We start from the raw sequence: 26026 nt of genomic DNA on the forward strand, positions 1-26026 counted from the left end.
GTACCCTCTCTAGTTAGAGAGATGAGGGGCTCTGCGACCTTGGAGTACCCAGATACAAAACGTCTGTAATAACCTGTCATCCCCAGGAACTGCTTGACCTGTTTAACCGTAGAAGGTGGGGGAAAGTCTTTGATGGCACGTATTTTGTCCTCATCAGGACTTAAGCCCTCAGCAGTGACAATGTACCCCAAGTAGCGCAGAGAGGGCTTGCAGAAATGGCACTTCTCAAGCTTGAGGGAGAGGCCTGCATCTGACAAGCGGTTTAGCACCTTGTTGAGGTCTTCCAAGTGCTGCTCAAAAGTTGGTGATGCCACCACAATATCATCTAAGTAGACGACACAACAGTTGTAAATAAGGCCAGCTAGCACTGTGTTCATGAGCCGTTGGAAAGTCGCCGGCGCATTTGACAGCCCAAACGGCATGACCTTGAACTGATACAAGCCTTTGTGCGAGATGAATGCAGTCTTCGGACGGGACTCAGGGGTCATAGACACTTGCCAGTACCCTCGTGCGAAGTCCAAGGTTGAAATGTATTTCCCGCGAGCCAGAAAGTCCAGGGAGTCATCAACTCTTGGAAGAGGATAGGAATCCTTGACTGTAGACTTATTGACTTTACGGTAGTCAATGCAGAACCGGGGGTCCTTAGATGGTGCCTCCACTATTACTATAGGTGATGCCCATGGTCCCGAGGCTGGCTCGATAATGTCATTTCTCAACATCTCTTCGATTTGTTGCTCTATTATCTTTCTCTTTCCCGGGGAGGCACGATATGGAGGTAGACAAACAGGTTTAGCCTCACCAGTGTCAACACTGTGTTCCACCAGAGACGTCTGCCCAAGCTTTCCCTCAAAAAGGTGAGAGAAGCTGCTCAACTCCTGAGCTAGCTGAGTCTTTTCATCCTCTGGTAGGGCAGCGTCCCCAACCTTTCCTCGAAAATCGACCACAGAGCCTTTTGACCACAAGCAGGTGATGTGACCCTCTAGTTCCTCGATGTCCCCAACCTCAAGATTTGGAGTCGGCGAAGCATTTTCTCCCAACCAAACGCTGCCTGAGGCAGGGTGAATGTGCACATCAGCAGGGATCATGAAGTCAGTGGCAAGCAAAAGAGAGCAGGAAAGATTTGGGATCACAGCAAAGCGATGAATAAATGATTGCCCTAGCAGTTGAAAAGGAAGCCAGAGAAGTCCAGTTGGGGTACAGCAAGTAGAGTCTGCAAGTTCGAGTTCCTTGAAGTTATATGGCAACACTGCATCATGTCCAACACCACAGTCTACAAGGGTAGAAGCGCGGACGGCTGACATGGAGGCACCAGTGTCGACGACTGCCACCATACGAACAGCTTTAATGTTCACCCTCTAGTTCCTCGATGTCCCCAACATCAAGATTTGGAGTCGGCGAAGCATTTTCTCCCAACCAAACGCTGCCTGAGGCAGGGTGAATGTGCACATCAGCAGGGATCATGAAGTCAGTGGCAAGCAAAAGACAGCAGGAAAGATTAGGGATCACAGCAAAGCGATGAATAAATGATTGCCCTAGCAGTTGAAAAGGAAGCCAGACAAGTCCAGTTGGGGTACAGCAAGTAGAGTCTGCAAGTTCGAGTTCCTTGAAGTTATATGGCAACACTGCATCATGTCCAACACCACAGTCTACAAGGGTAGAAGCGCGGACGGCTGACATGGAGGCACCAGTGTCGACGACTGCCACCATACGAACAGCTTTAATGTTCACATCGCAGGTAACTGATTTCCTGGGCCTGCGTTGCATAAGCTTAACAGTGGGTGGGGCATCAGGGGGGTTATTGTCACCGTTGCCAGCCTGATTGTTATTACTCCGACTGTTTCTTTGGTAATTGCGTGGCCGGGCCCCTGGGTCAGTTCTCGTGTTCCTTCCATCTGCTACTGTGGCACCAACACCCATCTCAGGGTCAGGTATATCCCGCGCTCTCTCCCTGTACCGTTGTCTTTCTGCACAGTTCTGGCAATTCTTGGTTGTGACTCCAGGAGCTGAACAGTTAAAGCAGCGAAGGTTTTGGCGCATAGGTGTAGCCGGGTTAGAAACCTGTCTCGAAGGGGGTATTGGGCCCAAAGCAGAGTGTAGCTCATGAGCCTTCAAAAGGAGGTCCGCAATGGACATTACTGCACAACCGTAAAGCGCCAGCCTATAACGGTCAGACACATGGCGGCGTATTATTTCCACTTGCTCGATCTCAGGAGGAGGATTTTTCATTCTTTTGAACTCTCTGTAATTGAAGTGACCGATCTAAACCTGACTGTAATGTGGCTACCTGTACCCTTAAGTGGTCAACTTGCTCAGTAAGGTAATGCACACTATTATCATCAGATCCCCCTGACCCAGCAGCCTCATTAACTCCTGCCTCCTTCTCAAACCAAAATGAGTCCCGTTTAGCCATATTACACTCCTGAAATAAGCCTAAACAAAATAATATTTCTCCTCTCTATCGTTAATAAAACAATAAGACCTGCAAAAGCCTCAGCAAAAACAAAAAGAGTGCCCAAAATAACTTTTACAGATCAACAGCATTGTAAACCAAAAAGCAAACCTACTAAACAAGCTTATTTGCCTAATGAAGATACAACTTTAAAGAGTAAAAGTGTTTTCTGTCCATTTAGAAAATAATATCACTTTTTTTTTTTCTTTTACTTAGCTGACATTAGATTTCAAAGTCCGTGGCTGTTGAAAAACGTCCTCTTCCTTGCTTCCGTCGGAGGGGCCTTAACTGTAAAAGTCTGTATGGAGACGTCTACCGCAGCTTTCTGTCCATCCAGAATGTTCCAGCTTAACACCGTCTTGTACGGCGGACTGCAGCGCGGAGATTCAGTCCAGAGTTACGTCCGGCGGTACAAAGTCCGTCTTCCACACACAAGCACGCAGAAACTCCGATAAAATTCCCAGTGTCTGACGAAAAAAACATGCAGCAGCCACAAAAATAACTTTGAGGAGGAAAAAACTCACGGAGGTGATCCTATATCCAAAGATGCCAGGAATTCAGACACGGTTCGGGCGCCATTTGTAGAGATCCGGTGGGTCTCCACGGGTCGGTAAAGATGAAAACAAAACTCAAAACGACTCTTTACCGTCACTGCACGTTTATTGTATGCAGGGGAAGCTTCAGCATAACTCATATGACGTTTCATAAAGAAATAAAATAAAACATAAAACGCTCTCCCTGCGTTCGGTCCAACAGCATGCTGCCCAGGAAGATGACTCAGATCTAACCCCAGTCTTGACCTTAGGTTACCATGGTAATCGACATACAACAAATGTCTCTTAAAGAGACAGTACAGAAGGTGATCATTACACAATCCTTCAGAAAGGTCCTGCTGCCTTTCTGGTAGAGGTCGGTTTTACACCCCACGTCTGCAGATTTGAAGATCTAGTGGATGATTTTTATTTATCATGGATAAGTGCTAGCGCTAGTTAGCGTAGCCACATAGCTACATGTTCATAGCTGTGTACCAAGACACACGTCGACATACTGATGAATAAAACAACAAGAAACACTAAATCTGTGACCAATGGTTCAGAAAGGTCCTGCTACAGGCGCCTCTACGTCAGGATCAGATTCTGGATCAGATTCAGAGGGTTGAAGTAACGTGATCTCTGAGCAGCCGTGTATATTCAGCCAACATGTAAACATTAGATCAACGTGCCGGAGAGCCGAGGCCACATCCACTTCCTGAGGGGGCGTGGTCAGAGGGAAAACGGAGTGTTCTGAGGAGGACTGACAAAGAGGGCTTTACAGGCAGACCAAAATCTGATTTCAAAGTGTTTTTTTGAGCATAAACTTTAAAGACATGTTTTGGGGACCTCTTAGACCAATATATATTTATGAAAAAAGCGTGATATGTCACCTTTAATCGATACTCGATTAATTGTTGACATCCCTACATCCAATATTTAAATTTTGAAGCCCCCAGTAATGTACTTCTCTCAGTTGCCTTAAACAAACACAATCTATTACCTTTTGGATGACACTAGCTACTGCAGGTATTGCTAGCAGAAAGCGTAACGACAATTAAAGCTAGCATAACATCATGAATCAGTGTTTTCTAATTCCACATTTTATGTATCTTACTGCTTTTTTGTATCTTTTTGTTCAATTTAACATTTTTAAGCCGTATAAAGTCACAGAATGAAGCAGTTTCATGATATAAATTCTCTTGCTGCACACAAGAGGTAAAGAAAGACAAGTGCCGCTAAAGCTAGCCTCGCTTATTTTGCGGTAATCAGCTTGTTTTCTGGTTTTCAGTGAACGCAGGCAGGTCCTAAAACAATGACAACAGTTATATCACATCTAAAAAGGGTCAGTAGTATGTAGTACATTATATAGTAAAGTAATAAGCAGCTTTTATGAATAATGAGAAGGGGTACCTGGTATTGACTGATGCACATATCTGGGTAGGAAAATCTGGCAAAGTATTGACCTTGATGAGTAATGAGTAAGTGTTTTTGTAAAGTTAATTTCATTCTTTTTTTACACATTAGTCTGAACAGAGACGATGTTGTTGTAAATGTATGGAAAATTGACGTGTGTGGTCTTCCCACCACATGCAGCACTTGGAACTAAAGCACATACTGAAGCTGTGAATAAGCACATTTACCATCCAAAGGTCATGACCTATCAGGAAGACTACTTTTACTGATGACTCTCTGAGCCGTATATTTTCTGTGAAACTGAACCAAATAAGTCACTTTATTTAAATTTCCTACTTATGTGGTAAATAGAAGTGGTTTCTGGACCCTATAATCTATATGGAGACCTGAAGCTAATTAGGTCCCTGCAGCTGCTGACTAAGCAAAACTAAAGCAAAATCCTCCTACCTGTGAGTAAATCCAGTTTGTACAGCATCACATGTGCTTTTGTGCAGAGGGATGATTCTGGCCTTAATTGAAATTCCGCCCTTCAGTTGACTCTAAACCAAGGCTGCGCACACCTACACAGACACACATGCCCGCTTGCCGACACACATACTCACCCGCCCACACGTGGGAATGTGTACACATATTCACACCCTGCAGTGGTAGAAAATCAATGCTATCAATAATCTGTACTCCCGGCTGTCACAGGCGTGTAAATCTGTCAGAAAGGCATTTTCTGAAAGTGAACGTGAAGGTTGCATCCATCAGAGGCATTTAAGAAATTTCAGAAATGAGATGAGGTGAAAAGTTGAAATGATTGATGAGGGGTAATAAGCTCAATTAGACTTTGATTTGAAGGTTGAGTTAACCTATAACAAATTATAGCAGCTTGAGTTAAATTACTTTCACAGTGCGGGTGATTCATGCAGGAGATAGAATAAGAAAACTTTTGATTGAACACTTGAATGTTGAAGATTAATTGCTATCCTGCGCTCTTTTTAAAAAAAAAAATATCTAATGCGCTTTTGTTTTGTTATAACTGATCTCACATTCTCCTCCTCCTCTGTTTTTGAATTGAGGTTTACTTTAGAGAAATCATGCTGGGATTTTGGGTGTGAAAGGCCAACAGCTGTTTTCAACAAGATAAAGAAAAAACAGCTGAAGTGGGGTTTTCCAACTCGCTCTGTCGCCTTTGACCAAATCTTAAAGAAAACGAAACCCAGCAGAAGACGCAGAAGATACAGTAGACTTTATTAATCCTCAAGGGTTAATTCAACTTTTTCACCCTGTTGCTGGGCATACTTCACACATCAATCAATCAATCAATCAATCAATCCATCAATCCATCAATCCATCAATCAATCAATCTTTATTTGTATAGTGCCAAATCACAACAAATGGTATCTCAAGACGAACAACAGGTCTCTAAAACATACAATATGTTAAAGTATCATCAGAGACCCAACACCAAGACAGGATAAGACTCAGTTTTATCTCATCTTAATCCACCATGAGCGTTGCACCACGCTGTATGTACTGTAGCTAGTTACAGCTGCGAGGAAAAACTTCCTTTTTACAGGCAGAAACCTTGAGCAGCACCACACTCACGTTAGACAGCCATCTGCCTCGACATAGGCCATACATGCCTGCATAAATAAAATCCAATGGCTGTTATAATGTAGAGACATTACAATGAGGAGGTTGCACCCCTAAGGGAACGTTGGCAGTGCCCAGGAAGTTAACTGGCACCTCTTCAGAAACAAGTACCAACTTCCATACTCTCTAAGCCAAGTCCCTCCAGACTAAGCTCCTGCTGCCCCCAGTAGCATAATTTTGAATGCTTACATCCCAGAGAATCAAAGCATTTATTCAACCTCAACTGAGTAATTTGTTTGCTTGTTTATGTTTGGGGAAAGACAATAAATTCAGATTTTTGCAGCCTCTAAAGCCATTTCATGCAGTGGATTACACTCCCAGTGTGCACTGACTAGGATTACAGCTTTGAAATCAGGTCTGAACATCCAAAACTTAATCCGAAATGGTTTTCAACAGGCTGAAATATGACATCAATTTTGTGTGAAAACACCTTTATGTTTTGTGATTTTGATAAATTGTTTATTTTATGGCCGAAAGGACAAGAGCAATAATTTTAGTGACAGCATTATTGCATTATTATTTCTCCAAAGTAATCTTCCAGTAGTAGTTGAAATCCAGTCTGTGCAAAAACCCAATTTCAACATGTTGTTTTCATACAACATCATAAATACAGCACTTTCAAGCTTTTTGATGCTAATAAGAAGGTTCAAGATCAACATAAAGAGCACAGTGCTACCACTGAAGAAGAAAATGGAAGACTACATGAGTGAAGGTACTTGATCTTTGTAGGACTATGAGAGAATTTAAATCCCTGGATGCGGACGTAGTTTGTTGATACCTGAAGGGACTGTGGCAGAATAATGATGCTGCATGCTAAAGGTTTGGGAAACAAATCCAGCATCATCACTGTAATGCAATTATGTTTGCCCCATATGTGAGAAAACTGCTGTTAATGTGTGAGTGTGACAGATCTTGTGACAGTAGCAGATTTCTCAGTGTAATCTGTTTTAAACATCAACATCAATGTCCAAAAGTAGTATGGGAAGAAAACTTCAACTTATGAACCAGCTTTCAACGTCTTTCCAACAAAGGCCAAAGATGTCTTCATGTTTTTCAGCTCATTGGGTTACATCTTTAGAGGCTAAGCTTTAGTGTGGTAGTATAATTAAATAAAAAGTGAGTGTAAAGTCATTCTAAGCTGCTTTTTCAAACCCTTTGACATGCAAACTCTGAGGTTGACTTGGGAAATATCTGTCATAAAAGACCTGACAACCTCCATTCTCATCTCTCCTTGAATCCCCGCTAATTCGGCTAAATCCCACAATCCCAGCACTACAGCCCACACTTCATGTGTTCTGTTCAATAGACGTGTCAGCCTCAATGTCACATTACACCCAGATCTCACCTCCAACTCTCAGGCTGCTCTGCATCAGGCAGGAGTGGGCGGCCGGCTTGACCCAGACGAGGCCCGATCTACTCTGCATATAGGATGACATTTGCTTCATCACGGCCGGGGGATAGAATGTGTATGTTTACGTGTGCAGTGTGGATGTATTCCTGTGCATGTGAGGCAGAGTATGTTGTTTCCGTGGTATGTTTGGACCGGACACACAGAATGCGTCTGGTCAGCAGTGTGTTTCCTGCCTTGGTTTTGCAAGACTCACCCCCCCACTCCACTCCTCTGCTCTGCACTTCCTTCCTTCTCGAGCTCCTCGGTAAAACAAGCAGTAAGGCGACCTCTCTCCGTGCTGGTGGTCTCACACAGAGGATGTGAGGTGACGGAGCTGATGGATGATCTCGGTGAAGGATTTTAACCCTGTTGATTGACGAGATAAAGCTGAACTCAAACAGCTGTTTTAGTAACATCACGTCCTGTTTTCATGACTTAATCAGATGACAATGGATACACATTCACACCCATTATAAAACAATATCTGTGGACTCAACTCGATGTAATCATCTCAGCTGGGAATTTGCTTAGTCCACTATTTCCATTGAAGAACAAATGAAAACTTCAGCCTGCTTTTGCTTTTCTTTTCTGCTATCAGGCCGCACAATGACCGTTGTTCAGCCCAGTCCACATAAGGACACACAATGCAGCCTTTTGTCAGCCTGATTCAGGCTGATATCATGCTGGAAACTATTTAGATGGGGATCACATGTTGTAAGGGCACGCTGTTGCTGAGATTCTCTTCTTACTCACTTAATGAGAGAATGTCAAACCTCCTGTAGACAATGTGGTACTTGTTTGGAGACTCAGGACACATCTTGGTGAACGGGGTGCTGCAGGAAACCTCATCCCAAGTGTCTTCTCTTTGGGAAGCATAAATCTCAGGTGTTGCGTACTGATGGCTGTGTTATTGATCTCCTGTTGATGTCTGGGGAGTAGTGCAAATAAAGATCTTGTATTTTTGCATCCTCCGTAAAAGACCACAGTGGTCATTGTGTCTGCCTGGTTTGACAGCTCTTGTCTATTTCTACATTCCAAGTTAGGAAAAATAAAATCCCTTGGCAAAGTAAGGTTTTGCATAACCACCTGATCACTATACATTATATCTTGCTTATCATCCAAGCGACAAACTTCAGCCTCAAAATATGAAACCTATGCAGAAGTGCTAAAACTGCAGTACATCGAGCATCCACTTGAGACTTGTTGCAGAAACACCCGAAACCACATACACATCCATTCAAAAAAGATGATCTGAACAGCAATAATAAACACGTTTACAGCCTGGTTCTTTACCTCACACTAGCTTGATAGACATTAGGTTGATTTCAGTATTTCCAATATGGCACCCGCCAACGATTGGCTTCCAAATAGGGCTTCAGAAACAGATGGGTGATGTCACGGGGACTACATTAATTTACTGTACAGTTTATGTTATTACCCCGCTACCAACGTAACACTTTATTTCCCGGTAAAGTCTCAACATTAGGGTTTTTCAGTTTTGCACTCTCAACAGAAGCAGAAATCAGTACCACCCTCCTTTTTCCTGTAACTTTTCTCTTGTCATTCTCTCCTCACTCAACCAGTTCCGTGACACAACCAAGGTCTGGTCTGTGTCACATTGTATGGTTGCTCTGTGTCTCGTCACCTTGTGTGGTTTTGCATCCATCGCTAGTTCCTGCCCTGATTTCCTCCTCACGCCTTCTTTTCTCTACTAGTCAATGGCCAAACATTAAGCATGAATCTAAAGTTTTAAAAAAATCCACTGTGTTGTTAATCACTGGTATCATAAATTAACGGATTTGCCACATTGTCAACAGGAAGAGGTGTATTCATAAACTCAATACATATGGGCCGGATTCTTTTCCTTAGATTGGTTTGATATGATGTGCATGATCTGGTATTCCAGGGCGTTGCTCATGCTTTTTCGAATCAATTAGCATTGTTATTTGATTTCAACCAATCAGAATAAAGTACTTAACGCAGCCAGGTGCTTCATAAGGAAGCCAGCTAACAAACAAAAATTGAAAAGCCGACATGTTCTAGAAGAGATGTTCAGATTTATGATCCCCTTTAATAATCTGTAACATAACAAATTAGGCAGCATGGGTTTTTGAGAGCCTTTTGAATCCACTTAATTTAATTCAATCATATCAAACATTTTTTCAATTTGCTGAAAGATTCATACTCTAATCTAATTTCTCAACATCCCTCAAACCCTGTGAGCAGAATAAACCGTGGTATTAAACATGAGGCAGAGCCAGACATGCAACCGCAGCCATATTTGACTCTCATTCTTCTCGCTGTTTGTTTAAACATCTAACACAGTTCATGTGTTAGCTTCTGACTTAAGCCAGGTCCTCCAGAGTGTCACAGGCCTGTTGAATTTCATTAGGTTTGTAAGGGCACATGCTCTCTCTCTCTCTCTCTTTTCTCTCTGTCATAGTGGTGTGGTTTCAGGAGCTGCTAAATTTTCCCACTCTGCGGTGGGCATTAGCTTCCTCGTAGGGAGCAGCTGGAGATACAGTGAGGGGGAGATAAGCTTCTATGGCAAACAAAGAGGTCTGGCAGCTGAAAAGCGAACTGGTTATCAATTGCCTTTCTTTTTTTCCAGAAGTGGTGAAGGCTGTTTCACGGCGGGCTGGTCCAACAGGGTGTTACCTGATCTGACTCAAAAGCTCATGGAGTGTACACACAAGTCTTTTGTTACTTTACAGAGCCTTATCCAGTTACTTGTGAGGTATATATAGCCCACAATGAGCGACTCTTTTACTGTCAGCCTCTTCCTTTAAGATAAGAGACACAAGCATTCAACTGAGATAAGACACAGATTTACTAAGTGAGTCTTATTTTTCCACTGAAGTGAGGACAGGATGTTACTATCTGCTGTGAGCTAAAACAGATGCGCTAACAAGCCTGAGAAAATCAAGCTAAGAGGGCTCTGAAGTGTGCACAGCAGCTTTAACAGGATGGAGGCAGTAAATAATTCACCTGTGCAGAATGGCTAAATAATTCAGTGCAGAATTAGCCACACGTATTACAATATTTTAACCTGAGTAGCTAAAGGGAGCATCAGTTTGCGCTAACTAGAGGTCATTTTAGTGTGTTCTAAACATATAACTAATTGTATATCTTGCTTTCTGTGCTCTGTTCTCACTCCATGTCATTGATTTCCTGTGCAGGATATTACCGCACGTCGAAAGCCTCTGTCCTGTGCTGATAAAATATCCAAGCACACTTTTCTATACCCCTGCAATAACGTAAGGCTTTGTAGAAGCAGACAGCAGCGATGGCGAATACAGATATCGCTTCTGGTTGTGGACTTTTCTTCCACAGAGATAATGGGACGCGTCCACTTCCATAAAAAGTAGTTTGATGTGCAGAGCTTTTGAAAGTTGCAGCCATGTTTGCTTTTAAAAGAAAACAGCCCTCTGAGCAGCGATCTGGAGCAGGATGTTTTTTATGTTGGTCTACAGTTTCATCCAGACGTACATTTACAAGCAAACGCTATAAATACCCTGCTCGCACACAGCCTGCTGTTAGGAGGCCATTTATACTTTCACGAGCTATTCATATCTCTGGCACTCCATCCTGTCGTTTACTAAACACTGTTATGACAGTGGGGGAGCCTGGCATTGGACCCGCGACAAATCTGTCACTCCAGACTGAGACCACTGAGACGAAAAGGTTAAGTCTTTGTTGTAAAACCCCACCGAGCGCTGACAGCCTCGAGCTAAGGGTGTGTGGAAAAACATGGGAAAAAGCTGGAGCTGCGCCACCCTTCTTGGCTTGGTCTGCCAGCCAGCACCCACCCACCCACATTGCCAGTCGCGGCAGCAGCAACAGCAGCCTCAACGGGCCTTCACGCCTGCCCCTCAGCTCGCTGTGACACTTGATCTCAGGGTCAGCTGCGGCGGATATTTCTGCTGTGTGTGTTTTTTAATGTCGTAAGGGCTGGTTTGATGTGACAGCCTGTCACATGTCACTTGGGTCAATTCAGATGACTGCAGCTTTGCCGGTGCTCAGTTACACTTCACTCACTGGCCTGGGGCTGCTCTTGTGGAGTTTTTTCTTCCCTGTAAGATGGACAGATAGACGCTTAAAAAGAGGTTTTAAACCCTGACTGTGGCACACAGCTCATTTTACCCTTTGTTGAAGAGAAAATTAAGCGTAAAAGTCATGGGTTGTAGTCACACTGTTTCCATCGTCGACAACAATCAGAAGATACACTTAAGAAATGCTCCAAGTAATCCTTTTGTTATCTCATGGATGCATCTCATCTTTCCTCTTTAGTCACCTGGCAACACATTTATTTTAGTGCATCTTTCTGTGTTTTCTCCTCACTTAAGTAAAAAAAATCAGTGTCTTTGTAGTTTTGTCAGCTTCTTAATTCATGCTGTTCAGAAGCACGGTGTGCTATTTTAAGATCAAAAGCATCATCCTCGCAATTAATGTGAAGATTGGCCTCGGATGCCTGCAGGAACGACACACACACACACACACACACACACACACCCACAACACACATGCCTGCAGTGTTATAAAGTGTTAAACATGAATGTTAAGATCGGTTGTTGCTTCTTCATATTGTTTCCCACACACCTCCACCCATTCACGAGAATGACTGTGAGCACTTCAACCTCCTCTAACTGAGATTTGTTTCACAAGACAGCATTCAGTGTCTCATTTGATTGACTTTAAGTCTTGGAGATCCAAAAATCACCCGAAATGATTCTTGTAATAGAAGTTAAGAAAATAAGTCAGGGAGAGTGACTGCCTGAATAGCTTAGTTCCCTCCATTGTTTCCAGTTTCAAGCATTGCCTTCAGCACGGAGTGAAACAGAAGGAACAATGGAGAGTAGGAACATTTATAGTAAATGACTAACTGGTAGAGAATGAGGAAAACCAACAGAACCTGTTTGTGTCATGTAGGTTTTTCGATAAGACAGTAAAGTGTTAATCTTGATCATCCTTGTTGTAGTATAATTTGTAAAGGAAAAAACTTGAATAGAAAACTGTCAACTCTAAAATAGCAACTGAAATCAAAGCGTTCAAAAAGTCCATCTTCAGTGGACTTTAAAGGAGAAGCAACATGCAGGAAGAGAGGGAGGATGAAAGACAGGAAGGAGGAACGAAGGCTTGAGGGCAGGAAGTGCTGCAGTTCTTCAGAATGAGGTATCCGGACTTCTCACTTCTTCAATTAATGAGGTCATCTATAATGACGCCTGCCTCTGCATGCTATGCCATAATTCCTCCCCTGTACCATCCACCCTGACTCTGTAATCCCTCTTGGTTCTACCTGGCTAGCCGTCTGAGGCCTCACCAACCTCAAAGCCACAGCTCTGTCGGCCCTCTCAGTGTGGCTGTAGCTAGCCTCTTCCTCCTGCAGTGGCGCGCACAGCAGTAGAGTACACAAAGTACCTGGAATCCAGCCAGCTCCTGTCCATAATGGTTAGACTCCATGTGGTTTCCTCCTCTGCCATTTTAGCCTGGTTTGGTTTCAGCCAGAGAGCTTGAGGAATGTGGGTATGGCATGGGCTGAGGTGAAAAATGTGTGAAGGTTGAAAATTGTGCAAATATTTCACAAGACTATCCTAGAAATGTTAGCTTCAGGTTTTTGTTAAAAGTGTGTGATGTGATAGAGCTGTGTTCACTTTGTTGAAGATATTTAAAGTAAAGAAATCTGTTTTCATCATTTCTCTACAGAAACACTAAGAAAGATTGACTAAAGATGAGGAATCCAATAGAAAACAGCCCATAGCCAGATGACTGTTTATCATTCTTGTATGGCTCTGTTGGAACAATGACCAACTGCATGGGCTTTTCTGGTGTAGCTAGCAGTTAGCTACAGATATCTTCCAATCAGGACTTCTTTTTCAATGTGCTGTATTTTTTACAGGCCAGATAGCCTGTAAAAAAGTCCCCCAGGTCATCTGAATCAGAATCAGAATCAGAATCAGAATCAGCTTTATTGGCCAAGTATGCTTGAACACACAAGGAATTTGACTTTGGTAAACTGTGCTCTCTATGTACAAGGCATAAGAATAAGGCATACAAATAAAAATGAAAATATATGAATAATAACAATAACAATAACATCAGCTATAAATACAAGGAACAACAAATAGGCATGACTAATATGTACAGACTAAAATAATATGATAATAGTGCAGTAGTGAGTAGCAGAGGTAGTTTTTACATTAAAAAAAAAGTATATGTGGGTGATAGTTAAATAATAAAATAAATAAAGTATGTGAATTCTGCTTGGAGAATTGTTACATTGTATATTTATATGTATATTTACGGAGAGTATTTATCTGACAGGTATGACACTGTTATGGTTTAGTGTTCATCAGAGTGACAGCCTAGGGGAAGAAACTGTTCTTATGGCGAGTTGTTTTGGCGCACCGTGATCTGTAGTGCCTGACAGAGGGGAGGAGTTTGAAGAATTTGTGTCCAGGGTGTAAGGGGTCAGCGATGATGCTACCTGCCCATTTCCTGGCCCAGGATCGGTACAAGTCCTGGATGGGGGGCAGGTCGACACCGATGATTTTTTCTGCAGTCCGTATAGTCCGTTGCAGTCTGTGTTTGTCTAGTTTGGTTGCAGATCCAAACCAGACAGTGATGGAGGTGCACAGAGCCTCCATCTGCCATGTATTTGTAACTAATGAGTCTCAGTTTCACTGTAATAAGTAAGGAAAACAAAGACTTGGTTTCCCACAACTCTGTACAAACCAGAAAAGGAAACCTGTTTTTCTCTGTTTTACCTCTAACTGATGTGACATAAGTTTGAGAGATCTATAACATGCTTGTTTTTTAAATTGGCATCGTATTGATAATTTCTGTTGCATTTCAGGAAGTCAGGAAGTCAGGAAATCTTAACGCTAATTGGCTTTCAGGAAATTGTGTCAAGCAATATATCTGCAGATGAAATGTGGGTCTAAACTGATTGTTAGTTGCACTTACATGCAGATCGATTTTATAGAGGTTAGAAAAATGTCTATTACAGCCAATTGGATGGTTGTGTTCTGCCTGCTTTTGCTCCCAATACAGGCTGTTTTTCCTGGATGCAACAATGCCTGCTGATTCATGATTGGTAAACACTACCCAGACTACAATATGTCTACTAATGGAAAGCAGCAGTCTCCTCGTGCTTGAGTGAGGTCCCTGAGTAGAGATTCTGCATTTTTACTGAGGTTACTGTTTTATTTATGAGTGAGAAACAAGCCTCTACACAAACTCGAAATATAAAAGCCATCCACTGAAGCAGTAGCACAGCTCTGAACTTCACTAAGCTTACTTTTCACTCTGGATTGAGCGTTTTCAAGGGTGCCATTTACTTCTGTTTGCCTCTAAGCTTCACCTGTGACAGCTGGGCCTCTGTTGCAATAAGCCAGTGGTTTTCATTGCCTGACTGGAGACCATTACTGAGTGATTACATTAAATGATGGCATGGAAAACTTCACTGGGCTGGAGTTTGTATGCAGAGCGTATTACAATGGATTGTGGCTCTGCAGACAGAGAATGAGAATGCTGGTTATGCCTGTCAGCCCCAGTCATTATGGGCTGCTGGACGCCCCTGCACCTGGAGAGCTTGTCCTCTGTGTTTTGTCCGCCTGTCTGTCTTCCCCCGCTTAATGGAGAGAAGAAGTGGCCTGCAGAGACAATGTCAGCCCCAGCATTACAAACTCTTGTGATTGAGTAGGAAGTATCGGATTCGCACAAGGACCCAAAGACGGCAGGAAGCCAGTCTTGTGCAAAGCTATGGGTGTGGGCGCTGACTCCCTCTTTAGATGTGAAACTCAAAGTCAAAACAAATGCTTTTTGAGAAACTAGATTAAATAACAGCGCTCCAGAGAATGTGAGTGCCAAATCAGTGCAGGGAATGTAAACACAGTGGGAAACTATTACACGCTTTGAATTGTTGCCATGTGACATCTCATCCAGAAAAAACACAGTCACCTTCAGAAGAAGATAAGACATTGTGGTGTATAGCTGAGGAGCTTTACAGGCCTCACGTATCCCGTAGTGTAATTTTGCTTCACTATTGCACTACAAGTGATTTTCTAACACAATCAAACTTGACCATGAACTGATAATACACACATGCACTGTTATTGGAGGTATAATCCTCCAGCTTGGATATCTTCCAAACACAAAATTCAATCATCTCTCTTTCCTCCAAGGATATCTGTCCTTCTTGAAGGACTTTCTAGCTACGGAGGCTCGTCTTTCTCAGACAACAGCCTGCGTGGAGTCCTAACTTCTCCGTGCGGTGATTCCTAATCACCGCTTGATGGAGGGAGCGACATTTAGAGCTCTCTTTCACAGTGAGAAATGAGTATTTGGCAGCCGTAGCAATCCTTCAGCTAAGCACTGATCATGCCAACTGTTCCGGATAAACTCCTCCTGAAGCACGAGTTGCATGCTCATGCCAGTCCAGCAGCCATGTTGACTTTGGAGATGGACAAGAGAGAAGAGGGAGACAGACTTCTGAGCTGTCTTTGCTTTCTGTTGGACATTGGGGGTTTACTTTGGGCTGGAACCAATGACTTTTGAAGACCACTGATTGAAGGCTAACCGAACCACAACAAAAGCTTCATGACTGCATTGATGTTTTGTCTTCTTTTAAAAGACTAATTTTACTTGTCTAATGTCAGAAAACTCTTATTGATACTTAAGACATGTTAAGTTGTGCTTCTTCTCTTGCTGTCATTTAAAGCGCTCATATATTTCAGGCACTCTCACTTCATTTCGTCAGTTGTCCTGTGAGGGGGTTTAATCTGGATTGCACCTGCCTTACAATAATCCAAAAAGTTTCCTTTAAATGGCATTCACTCACACAGAGACCACATGAACGTAACATGAGAAGTAATAGGAGACACAAGGCAGGAAAAGAGGCTAAAGCAGGAGAAGGAAGCGCAACACAGGAACAATGAGTGTTGTTGAGTTTGCTTCCGCTATCCCTCCGTCATTATCTACAGGCAGAGCAGCATCAAAACAGCCTTCAGGGAAAAAAAACACAGAGTTAAAGCAGTGGGAGCCAAAGTTAAAGCAATCAAACAATGTTTAGCACGGGGGGAAATAAGGTCCCCTCGCTGTCTGCTTTCACTGGAGTCCCAGTCTATTCCAATCTACAACAACGAAGCCCCCTCCCTGCACTGATCTGCTCTATATCAGGATCCCCGCTGTTTGAACTGATGGCGAAAGTAATTAAATGTTGGGTGTTGTGGCCTGGGGCAGGAGAGAGGGCTGCTGTGCAGAGATACTGGTGACAGATTTGCATTTCCCTAATGTTAGTAGCCAGTGCATGACAGAGATAAAGACTGAGTAGATTCTGTTTTGTGCATTTAGAGACGGATGACTTTGCAGTCTGACTTCAGAAATATGAAAAACAAGACCAAAAAAAAGAATGAGTGAAGTCACGCTGACATGACGTGAAAATGAAGCAGAGTTTAAAAGACTGTGTTTTTGCACTATGTTTACTGTTCCTCATTTGACCACCTCTCTCTCTGACTCTGCAGTAGCTCACTTTGGTGCAGTCTGCCGGGCTAATCTAGTATCACAGCCAAGGCAGTGTCATTTGAGGTCAGACACCATTAGGTTTAAAAGCAGTATAGTTGTACAAGGCAAACAGGTCCTGTGAGACCATGAATATAAGATTTTTAAAAAGCACTATAATGTTGTACCCTTAAATGTGGGATATAGTGACATGAGGACGCAGGAAAACCACACACAGTCAGATATTGCCTTCACCCATCTGTATTATGTTATATCAGAATACAGACTGTAAGAAATGTACACAAGTCAAAGTATTCTCACTTTGAGGAACAAACACATTCAGTTTTAGGACCACAGGTGCCATCCTAAGCTAATGTTTTTAGCTAAATTACTGCTTATGAATACAGTTTTGAAACCGCTAACTTTTTACTAATGCATTTACTGATCTATTTCTTCTGCCATATGAGGTATCCAAAGGTAAAAAAAAAAATATACTCTTCTATAACAAGTACACAATCGTAACCATGACTAGCTGAAGCAGCCATAACTGAAAGCTGAACAGCTGAAGTTAGAAGCACAGCTACGTGGTTTCCCGGGACTAGCTTACACATCCTCTGTATTAGCTAGAAACTCCTTATTTGTAACCTTGATAACAACTACTAATGCACATTAACAGAGGGAAACCATGTATAATTTTAAAAAAGGACAGCATAACCAGTGCAAGGATAATTAAATAGGATAGAATAGTCTTGTCAGACACATAACATGTCACAATAACAACAAAGGTCAGTCCCTTTGGGAAGTTGTGATGTTCCTGCTCTTAGAAGTCACACAAATTAAACCAACTTAAACTAAATTTAAACTAACTTTTCCGCAAATTGGACCAATCACCATATTTCCACCTACAGGTGTCAATACATTTCCAAAAACAGGTTCCCTCTATCCCACTTTCCAACCCCAACTCGGTCGAGGCAGAGCAGATGGCTGTCTAACATGAGTCTGGTTCTGCTCAAGGTTTCTGCCTGTTAAAAGGAAGTTTTCCTTCGCCGCTGTAACTAGCTAAATACTGCAAGGAGCAATGGTCATGGTGGATTAAGATGAGATAAGCCTGAGTCTTATCCTTTCTTGGTGTTGGGTCTTTGTTAATAATTGAACATAGAGTATGGTCTAGACCTGCTATGTTTGTAAAAGCGTCTTGAGATAACGTTTGTTGTGATTTGGCACTATATAAATACAGATTTATTGATTGATTGAAACAATTTGCTATTCAAAATACGCCCCCCCCCCTAGGTCTACAATGTGGTATAAACATCTGAGGGGATAGTTTACTGTCCTTTTTATCTCCATTGATAGAAACCAACTCTCAAGTTGCTAACCGTGCCTATCCAGTGTGATCATATCTCCAATGTGAGCTTCATAATCTGTACTCAAACTGCAGCGTCTTTATTGAGACTCTATATAATATATCCATAATAATAGAACCAATGCTGTAAGAATACTTGTGATTATGCATCTCTGTTGCATTAGCCACTTCCTGGTGCCTTATATTGAGTTACTGACCAATCACAATGTGTGTTCCAAACTCTCCACCAACTAGAGGCTCTGTCACAAGTAAGCACTGATCTCAAAGAGTGTTTGTACAGCGAGATAGAAATCCCCCTGTTTCTTAACAATGGTTTTTATAACAGCACAGCGCCTGAAACAACATGTAGAACAGTCTAAATACAATGAAAAACTTTTCAATTTTTGTTTGCTTATTTGGATTGCATTGAAATAGGGAAGCAGTGGAAAATTATTTAATGGCAAATTTATTTTTCTTATATTTTTTAACATTTTATTTGGCTTGCTTTTTGTGGACATTTGCCAGAGGTGATGTCAGAGATAGATTGCTAAGCCTCTAAACACTGCAACTGTCATTCAAAAAGCTCAGTTGAAATCAGTCGTTGTAGGCCTTAACAATCCCAGAAAAGCTCATTGAAAAGTCTGCAGACTGATAAAGATGCTCTGCACTGATTTATAAACATCCTCTTGTGCCACCTTTGATAACTTTATGTAGCAGAAATGTCAGCATATGATAAGGTAAGCCTACTAGTGTCCTCCTGTGAACCAGTGCAGAAAGAAACATCTGCTAGCTCGAACTCCACTGTGTTGAAATATTAACACACTGCTGATGACCTCTGCTGCCCTCAGTCTGAAGTTTCCCCCCAGTTTCTGCTGAGATCCACTGACAACACTTCCCGTCATCACTTGGGCTAAAACAGAAGCCTGCGGTGCATTAAAATTGCAATGTGAAGCAGATGTGGTCACTAGAAGCTGGTGACTTTTTCTTAAGAAGCTGGACGTGTAACGGGAGAAGTTCGGACGTGACCTGCTCAAAGTTCCTGTTTTGACCTCAAGAATTAGCGTGTGATGAGGCTGTCTTATGAGGCATTTTAACTTAGTGAGGCTCTGAAAGAGAAATAACTCACTGACAGGAAGGCATTTTTGAAATTCATTTGGTTTTGCAACAGCTCCACAGCTGGGGAGACGCCCATTTTTTACAATTTTACACATTTGGTCTCTTATTATTTTGAGCACTTCTCTTTCCTGCAGGGTGAAAGGCGGCTGCATCACACATTGTTTACTTTATCTGTTTTTTGGGAACACTATTACATTTGTGTTCTGTTAAAGTGTGAAAGAGTTCAGATTTCTAAAGCTAAAGGGTGGTAATTAAGAAAACTGATGGGAAGTGAACCACCAGGCCCAGAGGAATGAGGTTAGGTGGTAAGACAATAAAACGAAAGTGGCGATAACAAGGCTGCAGCTCCAGGCAGGCTGTGTGATGATGAGGTTTACTGCGCCGCCTCTTTAAGGGCCCACAGGCCTCTTCTCTGAAAGCATACACAGTCATTAGCCTCTGATAGAAGCAAAGAAACTTTCAGCCACACAAAAGGATTAAGTTTGATTTTAAGTGGAGGATTAAGGGATTGTTTTTAAGACTGCAAACTTCCTCACTCTCAAGCACAAATATTTATTGCTGCTTTTAAAAGGTCCTGTGGGCTGGACAGGAGAAGGAGCAGAGCTTTCAACTGTCTTTAAAGGTTTCCTCTCTCTCTATCTAAAGAGCAAAACTATAGTAATCCCATGCTTGAGTCAACTAAGGGGCCTTAGCTCCCTCTTGTGAAACAATTACGCAGCACAAAATTCTGCTGGTCATTACTACAGCTGCAAAAATGATACTAATGTTTGATGCCTGTGCATTTTATTGAGAGTACCATGAGTTAACATTTGTTATAATGTAATCTTTGTATGTTTCCCTGTAGCTGGCAGGCCTAGGGTGGGACAGAGAACATGGCTGAACCACGGCGGGAGAGCACCAGCAGCCTGCAGAGGAAAAAACCTCCCTGGCTCCGATTGGACATTCCCACTGCTCAGATGTCACTAGACGAGCCTCCCACGTTTGTTCAGGTGGGTTTTTTTTCTTTTCAGCTGAATCCCATTCTTGATTTTTGTCACCTTTATCACCAAAGCTTATGCTTCTCATCTGTATTCTTTCCCCTCTCTAGCCGGTGAAGAGGCAGGGGTTCCTGCGCAGCATCAGCATGCCAGTGGAGACCTCTCACCTCCAGTCTCCACCCCGGGAATTCTTTGACACCCGGCGGCCGGTCTTACAACGCCAGTCATCCATCACTCAGACCATAAAGAGGTAGAAGCACACAGTAGCACAAATGGCCCACATCATGATTTTCTTGATATAAAGAGAGTGTTGCATGCTTTATGGTTAAAAACGTGCAAATATCGTTAATTTTCATATTCTGTGGGGCGTAGTTTGCAGATCAGGATTGGCTAACTTTTTGTATAGCATTCCTTAGTTAAATGAAGGATGTAGGCACCTTGTGTCCCTCTTCTTTCCTTACCTTTTTCTATGACTGCATGGCTTTTTCAGATCAAAAATCTCAAGTTTATTATAACAATTTTCCTAACAATGTAATTCTGAAACAACTTGTCCTAACAATCTGCTTTGCTCTGTCTGCATGATGGCTACAGCACTTTTTCCTTCTGACTGCTTCTTGTTATCTCTTATCTTTCCTTCTCCCTCCATCTATTCCCTCTTGCCACCTTCCCTCCTTCACGCCCCCTGTTCTGCGTGGTCACAGCAGCAGAAGGGTGCACTTTGAGCGGATTAACACGGTGCCCATTAAGGGGCAGCGGGCTGCTCGCCGCAGCACCAGGAAACACCACTCGCTCTCCAGAACTCTGCTCAGGTACGACAGGAGGAATACAATGTCAACACCGACACCAGAGCTTAGATCTTTATTTACTTACACAGAGAGTGTTAAGTTTGAGACACATCACACGATTCAGTAGGATTCAAGTTTCAGCTGTGACTCATTTCATGAGCACATACATTTCTAAGAGGACCTGAAACCAAGCGCTGTTGTGTTCCTGTTATAAATTCCCCTCCATTCAGAGTTACAGTAATCACGCAACTGGCAAAAAGAGAAGCAGCACATTCCCCTCACACCTGCACACAGCACACATCACAAGACGCTGCTGCCTGACACAAATACTTCTTAAGGCTGACATGCTGCAGCTGTACAACCATGCCATTAACATGTATTTTGAGAGCAGAGGAGCAGTCATTTAAGAGTGACCCGATCAAGTGAGAAATAACAGAACTTTCCTGAACATTCACTCTGCACCTGGTAATTAGTGTAGAAACAGCAAGCTCGCCTGAACCCTCCTTTGAAGAATGTTTCCACTTCCACTTCCTGCCCTTGGGGTGCAGTAACGTTGTTTGCTCTGGTACTTATTAGGCTTTAACTTCAACAGCGTGATTGCATAAATGTTTATCACGGTTGGGTGGAATGGGATGAAGTGGAGAGTAGAGTAGAAAATGTGCTTCCACTCTGTGTTTATTGGATTTGCTGTCTGTTTGTGTCAGTTTAGATAAGTCAAAGCGGAATAAATTGGATTTATTTTTCTGCAACACCAGGGCTGAAGTAATCTCTCTCCTGCTTTTATTTTATTGGAGGATGCAGGTTTTTGGAGAGTTTGTGACAATCCACAAGGTATTCAATGTTCACTAGAGCGTGTATAACTAGCTACTTTTGATGTGCCGTTCATAAACGAGCAGGCTTTTGAGCTGACTCCTTTAGGTGAACACTTTTTTGTACACCAGAAAATTAGGGCCACATGAAAAAAATAAAAATTCAATAATAAGGTTCTGATATTACACTGATATAGTTGTGCTTTAAATATATAGTTGGCTTATATTATATTGAAGGGGGATAACAGAAGCAAAATGGAGGATTTGGGCCTAATTAATGAAAGACTTAAGGAATTTTCAAGAACCCAGTCGCAATATTACAAAAACAAAGTCATATTTTTGATCAATGGTTAGCCTAAATTATTTTGAAGGGGGATATGGGGAGACCAATCATCCACCTGCGCTTAAATGAGGAGCATGGAGTATCTTTTGAAGTCATACTTGTGTAAAGGTTTCAGAATTAACCCTTTGGCACATAAGCAACACACTTTTAGTAGTTTATTGTGTTTACACCGGACGCAAACAAAATTATTCCCCCGCTTTATTCACACGTAGGTGAGCATCCAAATATTTTGTGTTTAAGCATTTAATTCGCACGAATAACTCACTCCATTGGTGTGTCAAATTGCGTCTACACAAGTTTCTGTAGATGCGAGGCAGGTTATACTAATTGGGGAAGTGCTAACTTGCTAATATAAGTGTTAGCCTGAATCAAGTGACAGACAAAAGTTTTCACAACCTACCAAAAAATCCAATCATCAAAGTGAACTCATGTTTCAATAATAAATCAAACAAAAAATACAGCTTATGTCAAATAGTTCATAGAAGCTGCACACATACGCTATCAGATTTTTTTGTGTCGCTCTGTTCTTCACATCAAATCCTCACCAGAAGATCGCTATCCTGATTGGCCGTAGCACTGCGAATGATTAGCTGAAGATACGGTTTCTCAAATAGGCGAATGGAGTGAGTAGCGCGATGAACACAAATTCATATTCACGTCATTTGCGTGTATAACATGCTTGTATTAAACAAGAATTTGGAGTTAACGTGAAGTCCCCCATCAAGGGCTTTGTCCAAGTTGAGGGTTTGGTCTTTACCCTGGTTGTCAACACAAAATTAAAGTATAACATGATGCTCTTTGTGAGTTCTAAAGTACTCAAGGTGTACAATTTTTCAAACTTTTTTTATTCGACAAAAAAGTCAGTCTATAACACATTTTTGAAGTCACTATGAATTATAAGGTTCATTCATTTGAATAATTGAATAATTAAAAAGAGCCACATAGGAGCTGAAAACAAATCTAGCTCATTAAAAAGAGTTGAACCCCATCACTACTTGTTACCTGTCCTCCCCATGTGCCGAACATGCCCAGGCTTGTTCCCTCTACTGTTCCTATAACTTGTACTATCTGGAGCTCTTTTTTTTTACAACCTTAGAAGTGTGGGCTTATCTGTCCCATGCCTCGCTTTATGCCTTGTCCTCTTTGACAGCTTTCACCAGATAACATTTAAGCTCTCTGTGAGAAATCCAGCATGTGTGTAGGCTTTGTGACCTGCATCTAAGAGATTCATGTTTGTGGCGTCAGGGGAACAGCGGACTGGTTTGGAGTCAGTAAGGACGGCGATGCCACCCAGAAATGGCAAAGGAAGAGCCTTCGCCACTGCAGCATGCGCTACGGGAAGCTGAAACCGCAGGTGATCCGAGAGATGGATTTGCCCAGCCAGGACAACATCTCCTTAACCAGCACGGAGACCCCGCCTCCTCTCTACGTCCCCTCCTCCCAGCATGGCATGCAGAAGGTGAAGAAAAACATTCATTCTTGTCTTTACGCTTTTTTTTGTGGAATCCATATCCAGTTTATGAAAATGCCATGCAGGTTGTTGACAATTTTACTGCAATAGAAATAAAAAAGGTTTTGGTTTTTTTTGCCTACACTTAAAGCTCCTGTGAGTAACTTTTGGTTTGTGCCGATTTTGGCGGCCCCTGTGGACAAATTTTTACCTGATTTTGTCTCGTGCATGTATATTTAGGGGGTTCAGCAATGTTCAACATCCTTGCTGTGGATCACGTCAAGAAGGCAAAGAAGAAGGCTGTTTTGTGCAGTTGTACAATTCGTCTAACACCTACCCCCTGCCAGCAGTTTCAAACATTAACGATATCACGTTGAAATAACCAGTCTTAATACTGATGGCCTTCTTTGTTTTTGTAGCTCATAAAGAGCCACCAGTATTAGTTTCAGTTTGTTTCGTGACCATCAGAAAACCACTCACAGGAGCTTTAAGGGTTATGACTAAGCATGTGTTAACTGATCATATTTACAGTATACTGGTTTCTAGAGGTTTCAGTCTTCCTCTTCTTGTTGATTCATAATATTTGGCAACATCTACTGAACTCTTTTCTCCAGATTGTGGACCCACTGGCACGAGGGCGAGCCTTTCGTATGGTAGAGGAGGTAGATGGCTACAGTGTGCCTCAGACCCCCATCACCCCCGGTGCTGCCTCGCTATGCTCCTTCACCAGCTCCCGCTCAGGTCTCAACCGACTGCCTCGACGACGGAAGAGGGAGTCTGTGGCGAAGATGAGTTTCAGGGCGGCTGCAGCGCTAGTAAAGGTTAGTGGAAGGTGCCATCCTGATTTGTGCATATTGTTAAGTCCAACTGTTGGACAAATGATCCTCTCTGTACATAGTAGGATGTTTTATATTTTAAACTTTCTGTTAAGTACAGAATACAGCTTTCAATGTATTTAAGTTTATATAAGGCTTGGTGTGTGTGCATATCTCAGGGGCGCTCATTACGAGACAGCACTCTACGACGGGCCCAAAGACGGAGCTTCACCCCAGCCAGCTTCATGGAGGAGGACATGGTGGACTTTCCTGATGAACTCGACACATCTTTCTTTGCCAGAGTAAGACAGGAAGACAGCAGATACTGTTATGGTTCAGTTACTTTGTAATCATGTTTGTTAATAGATGAAAAGAAATTCAAATTTTTAAAACTGATGGGATGGTCATTCTTTCTAGGATATTCTGATGCAGGAGGAGCTGTCCACGTACACAGACGAGGTGTTTGAGAGTCCATCTGAGGCAGCCATGAAAGACGCGGAGCCCAGCAGCAAGAAGGACGAGACCGAGCTGACAGGCAGCGCCCTGGATAAGACTGAGCTGGAGAGAAGTCATCTCATGTTGTAAGTTTCTGTGAAGCCAGATCAGGCTTTGCTTACACCACGTTTTACAGATTATGATTCATTCATGTTTCTGAAAAACTGTTTCACACAACTACATTTTATCACCTTTATCTATAACTATCCAACCTAAACATGGATATTACTCATGTGGTTGATCTTATAACTGGATAGTGCCAGTAAACCTCAAAGTAATCAAGGGTAAAAAATGAGAGGTCACGCATAGTGAGCAGGTGGTTATGCAAATTAGAAAACAGGTCGAGCAGGGCACTGTCTCATTCTAAAGGGATAGCCACATGTTCATTATACATTATCCTGCTTCTTACTGGGCTACCAGCTCAAGCTTTCAACAAACTCACACAAAATATTAATTTTATGATGATTTCATTAATTTAAGATTTAATGAATGTGGGCGCTGGTTTGGCCCACTAGTAATTGAGCATGCACCCTATAGAGGCTACACTCTCAGGTTCAGCTCCAGGCCATGACTCTTAGTTGCATGTCATCCCGCTCTGTCTCTCTTTAGCTGCCCTATCTGAGGAAGGACAAAATGCCTGTACACAGCTTTAAATAATAATTCCTGGGGCACTGGTGGCCTAGTGGTCTAAGCGCCCCACATACAGAGGCTACAGCTCTTGTCGCAGGGGTCGCCGGTTCGATTCCCGGCCGGTTGACCATTTCCTGCATGTCTTCCCCCACTCTCTACTCCCCACATTTCCTGTCACTCTTCAGCTGTACTATATAATAAAGGCAAAAAGGCCAAAAATATAACTTAAAAAAAAAAAAATTATAATTCCTCTGGTTCCGTCGTTTGTTGTGCCTCCATGCAGATGATTCTTGTCTGGCTGCTTACGATACAAATTAATACTAAACTGAACATTTCAATT

The 26026-nt window shown here is 42.4% G+C and overlaps 1 protein-coding gene across 4 annotated transcripts in view; it reads left to right on the top strand.

The window, feature by feature from the left end:
- rhbdf1a (rhomboid 5 homolog 1a (Drosophila)) overlaps positions 1-26026 on the top strand; it is a 47898-nt gene that overhangs the window by 15299 nt on the left and 6573 nt on the right. Inside the window, exons 2-8 of one of the 4 annotated variants that reach the window (XM_034711575.1) lie at positions 20227-20371; positions 20470-20609; positions 21061-21168; positions 23542-23755; positions 24361-24567; positions 24741-24863; positions 24979-25142. In XM_034711575.1, coding sequence (XP_034567466.1) covers positions 20255-20371; positions 20470-20609; positions 21061-21168; positions 23542-23755; positions 24361-24567; positions 24741-24863; positions 24979-25142 — 1073 coding nt within the window. In that variant the 5' untranslated portion in view covers positions 20227-20254. Of the gene's footprint in view, positions 1-20226; positions 20372-20469; positions 20610-20950; positions 21169-23541; positions 23756-24360; positions 24568-24740; positions 24864-24978; positions 25143-26026 lie in introns of all 4 variants that reach the window. The other 3 variants (XM_034711576.1, XM_034711578.1, XM_034711577.1) reach the window with 3 other exon arrangements.

This window comes from Notolabrus celidotus, chromosome 20 (genome assembly GCF_009762535.1).
Source record: "Notolabrus celidotus isolate fNotCel1 chromosome 20, fNotCel1.pri, whole genome shotgun sequence".
NCBI lineage: Eukaryota > Metazoa > Chordata > Actinopteri > Labriformes > Labridae > Notolabrus > Notolabrus celidotus.